This window comes from Nerophis lumbriciformis, linkage group LG07, assembly GCF_033978685.3.
Source record: "Nerophis lumbriciformis linkage group LG07, RoL_Nlum_v2.1, whole genome shotgun sequence".
NCBI lineage: Eukaryota > Metazoa > Chordata > Actinopteri > Syngnathiformes > Syngnathidae > Nerophis > Nerophis lumbriciformis.
Window position 1 is genome coordinate 690,646 of NC_084554.2, and position 14,355 is coordinate 705,000.

Below are 14,355 nucleotides of genomic sequence, written 5' to 3' on the forward strand. Positions count from 1 at the left end.
GAAGAAGAAGCGCTTCCTGTTCTATGGGGGCGGGTGCTTACCTTGGCGGTTGCTTGCGTAGAAGAAGAAGCGCTTCCTGTTCTACCGGGAAAAAAGATGGCGGCTGTTTACCGAAGTTGCGAGACCGAAACTTTATGAAAATGAATCTTAATATTTATCCATATATAAAGCGCACCGGGTTATAAGGCGCACTGTCAGCTTTTGAGAAAATGTGTGGTTTTTAGGTGCGCCTTATAGTGCGGAAAATACGGTAACTAAAGCCTGTGCCTCCAGATGAACCATGAAGTTAAACATAAACAATGACTCATTTTGTCCTCAAGTGCTTTCCCCTGAAGGTATTTTCTTTCAATTCCTCATCACTCCTGTGGTTTTATGTTTGCTGTGGTCGCTGCTATTAACAATAGGTCTTGGCTCAGTAGCTCAGGCAGCTTCGTACTGCTTCCATAAATCGTTACGCTGGTGAATTTTAAGTTTGTCTTTTACCCTCCTGGTGGGATCAAATTTTGGTAACCGCAAGTAAAAGGTCTTCTTCCGCCATGTTGCTTTTCTCTGGACACAATAGGCTTCACAAATTGGCCCTCATTTTGGAGGGAAGTGGAGGGGTTGAGGAGCCAGGGGGCAGGACAAGGCACAACAGAGACCAAGGACAAACACCAAGATGAAAAGCCTTTATCATCTATCTGTGGGCTTTTTAATCAGAATGATGGTGATGGCCATTATTATGTCTTTACTTAGTTGTGTGACTCTTTGCTGCCGTCTTTCCAGGTACAGTATCCCAGCGTGGAAGACATGGCGGTGGCAGAGCGTGTCCTCCATGAAATGAGAACGCTCATCTGCTTGATGCGAGGGGAAGCGGCCAAAGCTCAGGAGGAGCTGAAGAAGAAGGAGCTGGAGGAAGAAGATTCCCGCAGGAAGATGTCTGAGCTGAGGACTCAACAGGAAGCACTAAAGAAGGCGCAGCTGTCAGCCAAAGAGAAAGCAAACAAGCGAGGTTAGAAGAAAGTCCTTTTTTTACACACACAACTAGGGTTGTACGTATACCAGTACTAGTATAGTAGTATAGTATCACGGTACTAATGAGTCAAAAACGGTACTATACTCTGCTTTAAAAGTACCGGTTCCCCTTTTTCTTGTATTTGTTCTCTTTTAATGGCCATGACGGTGCGTCGTCACGTGGTGACATTGCTGCTTTTACCATCAGAGGAGCATGTTGGGCAGCGCACACACACAGAGTACTTACAAGCAGACACAGTGTGTGGACAGAAAAGGGAGAATGGACGCATTTTGGTGTAAAAAGTAAAGATAAAGGTGAAGTTATAACACTGAAACACCCTCAGGAAGAGCTGCTTTAACCATACTTGCCAACCTTGAGACCTCCGATTTCGGGGGGCGGGGGGCGTGTTCGGGGGTGGGGTGGGGGCGTGGTTAAGATATATATATATATATATATATATATATATATATATATATATATATATAAGAAATACTTGACTTTCAGTGAATTCTAGCTATATATATATATATATATATATATGTCTTAGTAAGGTTATCCAAAAAATAGTGCTCGATACCGTAGTAGAGCGCAATATATGTATGTGTGGGAAAAAAATCACAAGACTATTTCATCTCTACAGGCCTGTTTCATGAGGGGGGGTACCCTCAATCATCAGGAGATTTTAATGGGAGCATTCACATACCATGGTTTATATAGGGCACAGAGTGGGTGGGTACAGGCTGGCCTAGGGGCGTGGTGATTGGCTCATGTGTTACCTAGGAGGTGTTTCCGTCTATGGCGGCATGCTGTTACAATTTCGCTGCGCTTGTTGAGGGATGACAGGTCTGGACGGTAAATAATAAACAGTTTCTCTTTCAAGCATAGGTTGCATCTTTTATTACCACTATTGTAAGGTGTGCTGGATGCAAGAATTTGCCATGTTATTGAATATTCAACATTATTGTCTTTGAGGTCCCAAATGTGTTTGCTGAGTTCTGTGGTATTTCGCAGGTTTTTGTTCCTGAAAGAAGCCTTGTGATTGTTCCATCTGGTTTTGAATTCTCCCTCGGTTAATCCTACATATGTGTCGGATGTGTTAATGTCCTTGCGTATTACCTTAGATTGGTAGACAACTGATGTTTGTAAGCACCCCCCGTTGAGAGGGCAATCAGGTTTCTTTCGGCAGTTACAGCCTTTGTTGGTTTTGGAGTCGCTCTGTCTGGGGGCCGACGGCTCATTTGCAATTGTTTTGTTGTGGTTTGAGATGATTTGTCGTATATTGTTCATGCAGCTGTAGCTCAATTTAATGTTGTTCTTGTTGAATACTTTTCTTAGGGTGTTGTCTTTGGGAAAGTGTTTGTCAATCAGATTGAGGAATTTGTGTCCAATGTTAGTTGAGACGTTTTTGCTGTATGGGGGGTTGTACCAGATGATGTCGTTTCGTATTCTGTTCTTTTTTGGCTGGTTTCCTGGCGTGGGTTCATAGGTGAGGGTGAAATTGTATCCGCTTTCATCAAGGGCTTTTTGGTACGGGGGGGTTGCTTGGTCAAATTCAGCTTTGCTAGATGACAGCATCGATAGCCTTTTATTGATTCCGGTAGACACAGTGTGTAGACCGGTATATATATAAATAAATAAAATAAATACTTGAATTTCAGTGTTAATTTATTTACACATATACACACACATAACACTCCTCTACTCATTGTTGAGTTAAGGGTTGTATTGTCCATCCTTGTTCTATTCTCTGTCACTATTTCAGAACACACACATTATACAAATATACATTATAAAATCAATAAGAAAACGGGAGCTCTAATTTGGGAGTCTGAATTACCGTAGGATCAGAAGTTCCTATATAAACATTGCGCACTCACGTCGCCATTTTGTATTGATTACTGCAGCTGTGCACTGGATTCATTCACAAATACAAACTACAACTCACAAACACTTTAGAGTTAGGCTCCACCATCAGAATGTGTACTTAAACTTATAAAGATCACATGGATATTATTCAGTGAGTTGATTCACCAAAACTAACCTGTTATACAGGAGGAAAAAGCACACAGGACGTTTCAATTGTTCACAGACTGGTCGCGCTCATCAGAATGACAAGACACTTCCGGTCTGCAGGTGATAGCATTCAATTGGGAAGAAACGCCCTACTGCCCCCTACTGACCAATGTGAATACTGATAAATGTGTAATGACAGCTCCAAAAACGAATTCAAACCACAAAATAAACTAAATAAATCAACACAAAAATGTGACACATTATGGGTGGGTCACATGTGCATGTACAACAGGCTGTCAACACGTCACTCAGGTCCGCATGGAGCTGGAGGGGGCGTGGCCTCCAGCTCCGGCTGAATTTCGGGAGAAAATTTGTCCCGGGAGGTTTTCGGGAGAGGCGCTGAATTTCGGGAGTCTCCCGGAAAATCCGGGAGGGTTGGCAAGTATGGCTTTAACACATGGCTAACATCCATCCACAGTGTTTTAGCTACTTCTAAATCACTAATCCCTGTCTCCATGGCGACAAAGTATGTTTCTTTCAAGTGTCATTATCACTGGAGGATGAGGAATAGCTAAACTTGCTTCACTACACATCGTAATAGTCACCGCTAATGATGCCTTTCCTGAATGTAAACAAATGCCATGGGTGGATCTACACCTGACATCCGCTGTAGTGATACCAAGTACAATAGCATATCTAGTCGATACTACTATGATTACATTGATATTTTTGAGCATCACAAAACCTTTTTTTCGTTTAAAAATATGTCCCTGGACACATGAGGACTTTGAATATGACCAATGTATGATCCTGTAACTACTTGGTATCAGATCCATACCTAAATGTGTGGTATCATCCAAAACGAATGTCAAGTATCAGAGAAGAGAAGAATAAGTGATTTTTACATTTTAACAGAAGTGTAGATAGAACACGTTAAAAGAGAAAGTAAGCAGATATTAACAGTAAATGAACAAGTAGATTAATAATCCATTTTTACAGTTTGTCCCTCATAATGTAGACAAAATAATGGGTGTATAAATGACACAATATGTTACTGACTAATTAGGAGTCTTTGTTTGTTTACTTACTACTAAAAGACAAGTTGTCTATTTTATTTAAGGACTAAATGACAATAATAAACATATGTTTCATGTACACTAACATTTGTTGTTAAAATAAAGACAATAATGAAATTTTTTGTGGTCCCCTTTATTTAGAAAAGTATGGAAATACATTTTGGTACCGGGACAACCCTCCACATATTGAAGGAAGGTTGTTGTCATAGCTGCACACAACATACAGGTAAAAGCCAGTAAATTAGAATATTTTGAAAAACTTGATTTATTTCAGTAATTGCATTCAAAAGGTGTAACTTGTACATTATATTTATTCATTGCACACAGACTGATGCATTCAAATGTTTATTTCATTTCATTTTGATGATTTGAAGTGGCAACAAATGAAAATCCAAAATTCCGTGTGTCACAAAATTAGAATATTACTTAAGGCTAATACAAAAAAGGGATTTTTAGAAATGTTGGCCAACTGAAAAGTATGAAAATGAAAAATATGAGCATGTACAATACGCAATACTTGGTAGGAGCTCCTTTTGCCTCAATTACTGCGTTAATGCGGCGTGGCATGGAGTCGATGAGTTTCTGGCACTGCTCAGGTGTTATGAGAGCCCAGGTTGCTCTGATAGTGGCCTTCAACTCTTCTGCGTTTTTGGGTCTGGCATTTTGCATCTTCCTTTTCACAATACCCCACAGATTTTCTATGGGGCTAAGGTCAGGGGAGTTGGCGGGCCAATTTAGAACAGAAATACCATGGTCCGTAAACCAGGCACGGGTAGATTTTGCGCTGTGTGCAGGCGCCAAGTCCTGTTGGAACTTGAAATCTCCATCTCCATAGAGCAGGTCAGCAGCAGGAAGCATGAAGTGCTCTAAAACTTGCTGGTAGACGGCTGCGTTGACCCTGGATCTCAGGAAACAGAGTGGACCGACACCAGCAGATGACATGGCACCCCAAACCATCACTGATGGTGGAAACTTTACACTAGACTTCAGGCAACGTGGATCCTGTGCCTCTCCTGTCTTCCTCCAGACTCTGGGACCTCGATTTCCAAAGGAAATGCAAAATTTGCATGGTTGGGTGATGGTTTGGGGTGCCATGTCATCTGCTGGTGTCGGTCCACTCTGTTTCCTGAGATCCAGGGTCAACGCAGCCGTCTACCAGCAACTTTTAGAGCACTTCATGCTTCCTGCTGCTGACCTGCTCTATGGAGATGGAGATTTCAAGTTCCAACAGGACTTGGCGCCTGCACACAGCGCAAAATCTACCCGTGCCTGGTTTACGGACCATGGTATTTCTGTTCTAAATTGGCCCGCCAACTCCCCTGACCTTAGCCCCATAGAAAATCTGTGGGGTATTGTGAAAAGGAAGATGCAGAATGCCAGACCCAAAAACGCAGAAGAGTTGAAGGCCACTATCAGAGCAACCTGGGCTCTCATAACACCTGAGCAGTGCCAGAAACTCATGGACTCCATGCCACGCCGCATTAACGCAGTAATTGAGGCAAAAGGAGCTCCAACCAAGTATTGAGTATTGTACATGCTCATATTTTCATACTTTTCAGTTGGCCAACATTTCTAAAAATCCCTTTTTTGTATTAGCCTTAAGTAATATTCTAATTTTGTGACACACGGAATTTTGGATTTTCATTTGTTGCCACTTCAAATCATCAAAATGAAATGAAATAAACATTTGAATGCATCAGTCTGTGTGCAATGAATAAATATAATGTACAAGTTACACCTTTTGAATGCAATTACTGAAATAAATCAAGTTTTTCAAAATATTCTAATTTACTGGCTTTTACCTGTAATAGGTAGCAGAGGTCCCAGATTGACTTTCATGAAAGAAAGCAAGCAAGAAAGAGACTTTTGTCCTCTCACATGTGGTTCAGTTGTGTTGAAGACAAAGACGTAAACCAACGTTGGACTGTCATGTCCGCCAACAGGTCTGCAGAACAATGCTGAAGACGTCACCTTGAGATGGTACAAGGACTTGCAGGAGTGTCTTGACCAGTGCGCTGACGGCATAGAAGAGCTCAGCTCCTCACAAGACGTCCAGGTTGGTTTGTGCACACAAAGTACATGAACACTGTCTGGGAGTCCTCAACACCTCAACCTCCTTGTGTGTGTGTGCAGACCAGGAGGCTGAAGTTGGACCTCCAGAGAGCCTCCACCATCCCCATCAGTCAAATCTCCTTCAATTCCGGATCTCACCTGCGAGAAGTATTCGGGAAGCTCACCAAGCTGCTCTCTGGTCAGGCAGTGGCGTGTGGAGGCAAGTCTGTGTCCACCTCCCAGCATCCACAGGCCCTGGACTTTGTGTGCTACAAGATGGCTGAGAAGTTTGTGGTGAGTACCACGCCCCAGCATGCTCTGTTGACACCAGACGATGGCAGCTCAGGACTGGCTGTTGTAGAAACAAGGCGAGGCGGAGGTGGCGGCTCATCACCAAGCAGCCTTCCCCATCGGTGTGGTGGCATCAGGGATCTGGGAGCTGCACCCCCGCATGGGCGACCTCATGCTGGGACACCTGCACAGAAAATGTCCGTACACCGTTCCACATTATCCCATGATGAAAGAAGGCATGTCAGTGGAGGAATATCAGAGGTGAGACCAACAGGTTGTCTTCCACCAAGGATCTCAGTCCTTAGACTAGATCTATGGAATGGCACTATTTTTTAATCCAGATTGTGATGACAGCAGTGTATACAGACTGGCCACTAGATGTCACTATAATGTCACATGACGCACTATAACAAGTAAACAGGCGCCATTTTGGACACCTATGATGTGCAATTGAGTCGTTCTGATGTTCTCCTGACAAAAATTAAACAAGTCTAAATATACACTACATTGCCAAAAGTATTTGGCCATCCATTCAAATGATGAGAATCAGGTGTCCTAATCACTTGGCCCGGCCACGGGTGTATCAAATCAAGCAGTGGTGGGATGCAGTGGTGTAAAGGACATCACCACTGGACTCTAGAGCAGTGGAGACGCCTTCTCTGGACTGACGAATCACACTTTTCCATCTGATGAACCAGTCTTGGGTTTGGAGGTTGCCAGGAGAACGCTACATTGAGTGTGAAATTTGGTGGAGGAGGAATTATGGTGTGGGGTTGTTTTTCAAGAGTTGGGCTCGGCCCCTTAGTTCCAGTGAAAGGAACGTTGAATGCACCAGGATACCGAAACATTTTGGACAATTCCATGCTCCCAAATGTGAGTCAAGGCAGGTGGCCAAATACTTTTTTGGCAATATAGTGTAGTTCATTATAGACACTTGGTAGCAACACTGAGTGAAATATTCCTGTAGACACTTGGTAGCAACACTGAGTGAAAGATTAAAAAGTTGCCTTTTCACTCCACAGAATTCTGGGCTACCGTGTGGATGACTCTGGAGTGGAAGGTCAGGACAGTTTCCTGAAAAGTATGTCCGGCATGATCCGCTTCTACGCCGCGGTGATCCAGCTCAGGTGGCCATTTGACTCCAAGCAGGGGGTAGGAACCCTTTGACTTGGGATACTCCAGTCAAAGCATCATATTTGGACTCAATCATTTCCAAGAGTGCAGCAGAATACTAAGCTGCTTCTGCTTGTTGCAGTCGCCCCCTCACGGTCTGAACCATGGCTGGCACTGGTTAGCACAGATGCTAAACATGGAGCCCATTGCCGACATCACCGCCACACTGCTGTTTGACTTCCTTGAGGTGAGTGGAGATGAAATAAATGTTAATGATGTACTATGTCCAGGTAAATGGTAATGATGTATTATGTCCAAGTAAATATTAATGATGTATTATGTCCAGGTAGTCCAGGTAAATGTTAATGACTCTTGATGCTATTGAGTAAGACCTGTGTCACATGACTTCAAACTTGACACCTCATTGGTTGATTCTGAGACAGGATGCATTGTTTGTCTTATTTTACTGTAAGTGAGACAATTTGTATACACTGTATTTGTGTACACTGTATTTGTATACACTGTATTTGTGTACACTGCATTGGTTTTCCAATGAAATGATCAGCATAACTTGATGTAAAAAAAAAAATCAGTTGACAAAATTCAAATGGAAAAAATGTGGTGTGGAAAAAAAAAAGAGACAAATGAACGTGGACACAAAAGTCCCAGCGAGCTGGCAGGAAGTAAAACATAGTTCCTGAAGAATTAGATCTGGCTGGGTAGTTTTTGGTAAGGGAACTGTATTTACCTGGGTGAATGGGAAAGTTCCTGAAAAGGTTCCTGTGGTGGAAAAGGGTACATTTTTAGTCCCAAAAGGCAAAAGAAAATGCTTCAAACGTTTGTCGTGTCAGTCCTGTCAGTTCCAGGTCCTAAATCATGGGTGTCAAACTCTGGCCCGCCGTGTAATTGCACTTGGCCCTTGAGGTGATATCAAATTAACACTGGAGCTGGCCCGCCCATTAAATACAGATAATTAATTAAATACAGATAATTAATTAAATACAGCTAATTCTCATACATGACAAACCTCCCGGGAGACTTCCACATTTCAGTGCCCCTACCGAGGATTGTAACATCCCCTTGTCCTACTTGTTATTTATAATAACAATATGACTTATACTTGTTATTTATAATAACAATATCACTAATACTTGTTATTTATAATAACAATATGACTAATACTTGTTCATATTTATAATAACAATATGACTTATACTTGTTATTTATAATAACAATATCACTAATACTTGTTCATATTTATAATAACAATATCACTAATACTTGTTATTTATAATAACAATATCACTAATACTTATTTATAATAACAATATGACTAATACTTGTTCATATTTATAATAACAATATGACTAATACTTGTTATTTATAATAACAATATGACTAATACTTGTTATTTATAATAACAATATGACTAATACTTGTTATTTATAATAACAATATGACTAATAATTGTTGATATTTATAATAACAATATGACTAATACTTGTTATTATTTGTAATAACAATATGACTAATACTTGTTCATATTTATAATAACAATATGACTAATACTTGTTATTATTTGTAATAACAATATGACTAATACTTGTTGATATTTATAATAACAATATGACTAATACTTGTTGATATTTATAATAACAATATGACTAATACTTGTTCATATTTATAATAACAATATGACTAATACTTGTTATTATTTGTAATAACAATATGACTAATACTTGTTGATATTTATAATAACAATATGACTAATACTTGTTAATATTTATAATAACAATATGACTAATACTTGTTGATATTCAGGTCACCAACTGTAAGTAGAGTATTTTCAATGGTTATTTATTGTGTTTTATGGTGGACTAGAGGACCTCCCATCGGCTGTGCTTTTATTTAGGAGTTAGAACGCATGAAAACAAATTCATGATTGTGAACCGTTGGCAACATTCCAAAAAAGGTCAAGTCACTTCCTGCTTTGAGCCGTCAGAGAAGTGTCTGACTGGAGGAACCTGCAGTGGAGGAGTGACCATGTGACATGTTCTCCTTCTACTTCTTCAGGTTTGTGGTCACGCATTGTTGAAAACCTACCAAGGTCAGTTCTGGAAACTACTTCTGCTTTTAAAAGAGCAATACATGGCCAGGTACACACCACACACCTGTTGGAACACCTTCACTGTCCATTCTTTGTGTGTAATAATCTCTCTCTGTGTGTGTGTGTGTGTGTGTGTGTGTGTGTGAGAGCAGGATTGAAGCGGTCACCAGCAGTGGTCAGATGGGATCAGTGTCCAGACTGAGGAACTTCCTGCAGGTAACATCACCTGGAGCATTGTTGTTATTGTACATGTACTACATTCTCTTTGTTACAATGGAATACATTCATTTTTCTCCTCAAAATTCTACACACAATCACACTGTAAAAAGGTTGTTTTGAAAATGTTTGTTACAAATGAAATAGTAAAAAATGACATGTACATACCGTATTTTCCGCACTATAAGGCGCACCTAAAAACCACAAATTTTCTCAAAAGCTGACAGTGCGCCTTATAACCCGGTGCGCTTTATATATGGATAAATATTAAGATTCATTTTCATAAAGTTTCGGTCTCGCAACTTCGGTAAACAGCCGCCATCTTTTTTCCCGGTAGAACAGGAAGCGCTTCTTCTTCTACGCAAGCAACCGCCAAGGTAAGCACCCGCCCCCATAGAACAGGAAGCGCTTCTTCTTCTACTGTAAGCAACCACCCGCCCGCGTAGAAGAAGAAAAAGCGCGCGGATATCACCGTACGTTTCATTTCCTTTGTGTGTTTACATCTGTAAAGACCACAAAATGGCTCCTACTAAGCGACAGGGATCCGGTTCATGAAAAGACGCAATCTCTCCATCCGCACACGGATTACTATTTCACAGCAACTGATATTCCTGTGAACCGCACTGTGGATACAACGGGAGCACGTACGGTGAATATTCGCACCACAGGGAATGAGAAGTCATCCTTCACTGTGGTTCTAGCTTGCCATGCTAATGGCCAGAAACTTCCACCCATGGTGATATTCAAAAGGAAGACCTTGCCAAAAGAGACCTTTCCAGCCGGCGTCATCATAAAAGCTAACTCGAAGGGATGGATGAAGAAAAGATGAGCGAGTGGTTAAGGTAAGTTTAAGTTTACGCGAAGAGGCCGGGTGGCTTTTTTCACGCAGCTCTGTCCATGTTGATATACGACTCCATGCGCGCCCACATCACGCTGGTTTTTAATATATTATTAAAGTTTGACTGACCTATCTGACTGTTTTTTTGACATTCCTTTAGCGCAGTTAGATGCGGCTTACAACACGGGGCGGCTTATAGGTGGACAAAGTTTTGAAATATGCCGTTCATTGAAGGCGCGGCTTATAACCCAGGGCGCCTTATGGTGCGGAAAATACGGTAAGTCTTCTTTAAGTCTTTGATCAATACTTAGTTGATGCACCTTTGGCAGAAATTCCAGCCTCAAGTCTTTTTGAGTACGATGCAACAAGCTAGGCACACCTATCTTTGGGCACTTTCTCTCCTTCCTCTTTGCAGCACCTCTCAAGCTCCTTCAGCGTTAGTGTTCATCCAGCATGTCTCTGTACATTGCTGCATTCATCTTTCCCTCCATCAGGTTGGATGAAGTGTTACCGTATTTTCCGCACCATAAGGCGCCCTGGGTTATAAGCCGCGCCTTCAATGAACGGCATATTTCAAAACTTTGTCCACCTATAAGCCGCCCCGTGTTATAAGCCGCATCTAACTGCGCTAAAGGAATGTCAAAAAAACAGTCAGATAGGTCAGTCAAACTTTAATAATATATTAAAAACCAGCGTGATGTGGGCGCGCATGGAGTCGTATATCAACATGGACGGAGCTGCGTGAAAAAAGCCACCCGGCCTCTTCGCGTAAACTTCCCTTAACCACTCGCTCATCTTTTCTTCATCCATCCATCCCTTCGAGTTAGCTTTTATGATGACGCCGGCTGGAAAGGTCTCTTTTGGCAAGGTCTTCCTTTTGAATATCACCATGGGTGGAAGTTTCTGGCCATTAGCATGGCAAGCTAGAACCACAGTGAAGGACGACTTCTCATTCCCTGTGGTGCGAATATTCACCGTACGTGCTCCCGTTGTATCCACAGTGCGGTTCACAGGAATATCAAAAGTCAGTGGAACCTCGTCCATGTTGATAATGTTCTCTGGCCGGATCTTTTTTTCAGCTAACTTGTTTTTACAATATGCACGGAAAGTAGCCAGCTTTTCTTGAAAGTCTTTAGGCAGTTGCTGTGAAATAGTAGTCCGTGTGCGGATGGAGAGATTGCGTCTTTTCATGAACCGGATCCCTGTCGCTTAGTAGGAGCCATTTTGTGGTCTTTACAGATGTAAACACACAAAGGAAATGAAACGTAATATCCGCGCGCTTCTTCTTCTTCTACGCGGGCGGGTGGTTGCTTACAGTAGAAGAAGAAGCGCTTCCTGTTCTATGGGGGCGGGTGCTTACCTTGGCGGTTGCTTGCGTAGAAGAAGAAGCACTTCCTCTTCTACGGGGAAAAAAGATGGCGGCTGTTTACCGAAGTTGCGAGACCGAAACTTTATGAAAATTAATCTTAATATTAATCCATATATAAAGCGCACCGGGTTAAAAGCCGCACTGTCAGCTTTTGAGTAAATTTGTGGTTTTTAGGTGTGCCTTATAGTGCGGAAAATACGGTAAGTATTGATCCGAGGCTCTGAATACTTATCTACATGAGTTTTAAATGAGCAAAAATAAAACAGTGGCATTATGGGGTATGGTGTGTATAATTATGAGGACAAAAGTGTTAGTTGGAATAAGGATGTGGTAAAAGTGAACATTCCTGCTCTTCATAGAAGCACTCATTGATAACGTGATTGTTCCCCAGAGATCAGTGCAAGAACAAGGAATAAGTCCTCCCAAAGGCCAGCTGACAGCCATGTTCTGGAGGTCCTGAAGATGGTGTTGATGTAGCTTAGGGTCAAAAAGGTAGTTTATAGGCATGAATTAGGGTCACAGCCTTCTTTAATGACTAAAACCACGACCCCTAAGTCCTTCCAGGTCCAGTCCCGTGCACACGACTAAACAACCTTTCAAACTCCTTGTCCGAGTGTTTGGGTCAGGTCTGTGGTGCCTTCCAAGGTTTCACTTGGGTTGAGTTCTTCCTTGCCCTGATCCCAGGATGTTGTGGCTTGTGCAGCCCTTTGAGACACTCGTGATTAAGGGCTATAGAAGTCAGCTTTGATATAGATTGGGAAGAAAATGAGTAAAACAGTCTCAGGGTTTGATGCACAAGTCAGACCAGCTGACATCACCATGGTCTGAGAGAGGAACCCTCAATTCAAGGGACTAGTGGTGGGACATTTGGCTCACAAAGGATGGTGTTTGTTTCATTTTCATCTTGGAGAAAGTGGCAGTAAATATTACGACTTCAGTTTGAGCACATCATTAAATAGTTAGAAGGCAGAACATTGGACCTGGTTATGCAAAGTGTTGAACTTAAAGACAACATTTAAGTTACATTTTCAGACACTTACACAGGAACATCTCCTTATATGGTCAGGGTGTATTCTCCTGAAGAAGCACACAGGAAGGAGGAATATAAAACTCTTTTGACCTCCTCCAGGAACTGCAGTCCTGTATAATGATGCTCACTTGTAATAAAGCAACTTTTTGTCCAATGACGTCTCTTTGATCCGGCTGCACTGCTCTGTCCCCTTCTGAAGTCACACCACTATTATATTTATATCATCAACTCTTCATTTTGCTGGGTGGAGTTTTTCTTTTAACAATACTTGTATTTACAGTTTAGGTTTCATTTGAGATTTTCTCTGATCTACACTACAAGCCTGGCTCAAATATTGTGTAGATTTGATTATATATCACAAATACATTCCAAAATGTATTCCAAGGCCCTTCCTGCTACGTCACTGATAAGAATATAATGACAATATGAACATACAGTATGGCCAAATGCCACTTCCAGCCAGGTGGGGGCCAAAGATGGTGTTTATTTATCCATCCATCCATCCAGGCCCGGCCCTAACCAATCTGGCGCCCTAGGCAAGATTTTAGGTGGCGCCCCCCCACATCGGCAGTGAAGTGTATATACTCACAAGAAACCGTTTTCAAGACCTTTTTTTTTTACTTACAACTCTACCTAATATATAAAGGGGTGGAAAAGTGACTATTACCTGCAGGGCAAACATTAGCTAACCAGAAGGCAATAACAATGTAAACAAAAAACACCTGCTTAAAAGATCTAATACAAATGTCCCTGAGGAATGTAAGGTGGGAGTACTGTAATTACCTAACGTTACATTATTATTTTCCATAACAATTTAGCCCCCTCCACAATATTAACCCGACGTTAAAACAGAACTAGCTATTTATTGATTAGCAATTGCCGAATCATGTAACATTAGCTTAATGCTAAAAAGCCAGGTTACTATCACATTCTGTAACAGACAAATAATTTAATGTAGGCTAACGTTACCTACCTGCTACCTCTGTCTTTTCTCGTTTCTCTTCCCTGGGCACCTGACAGTTTTGGCCGTTTTGACATCTTGTGTTGATTTTTTGATGTGGTGACGTCCAAAAAGAGTCATGATACGGGAAGGGGGGGGGGGGGCGTAATGTTGTAACAAATAATATTTCTATTAAATAGGCTTTAATTTGCATTTTAATTAACGTGGGATTATTTTTTGTATTTAGAAATAATAGTAACAACTTTTTTTTTTTTTTTTTTTCTCCAACATTTGTGGCACTGGCGTGGCGCCCCCT

The 14,355-nt window shown here is 41.5% G+C and overlaps 1 protein-coding gene across 1 annotated transcript in view; it reads left to right on the top strand.

Annotated features, from left to right (window-relative positions):
* The window catches only part of LOC133609907 (mRNA export factor GLE1-like), a 38,942-nt gene extending 25,689 nt beyond the window's left edge, over nt 1-13,253 (top strand). The window contains exons 7-15 of the mRNA XM_061965963.2: nt 766-991; nt 6,027-6,139; nt 6,217-6,429; nt 6,497-6,687; nt 7,449-7,578; nt 7,682-7,786; nt 9,613-9,695; nt 9,799-9,862; nt 12,461-13,253. Coding sequence (XP_061821947.1) covers nt 766-991; nt 6,027-6,139; nt 6,217-6,429; nt 6,497-6,687; nt 7,449-7,578; nt 7,682-7,786; nt 9,613-9,695; nt 9,799-9,862; nt 12,461-12,529 — 1,194 coding nt within the window. The 3' untranslated portion in view covers nt 12,530-13,253. The remainder of the gene's footprint in view (nt 1-765; nt 992-6,026; nt 6,140-6,216; nt 6,430-6,496; nt 6,688-7,448; nt 7,579-7,681; nt 7,787-9,612; nt 9,696-9,798; nt 9,863-12,460) is intronic.
* The last annotated feature ends 1,102 nt before the right edge of the window (nt 13,254-14,355 follow it).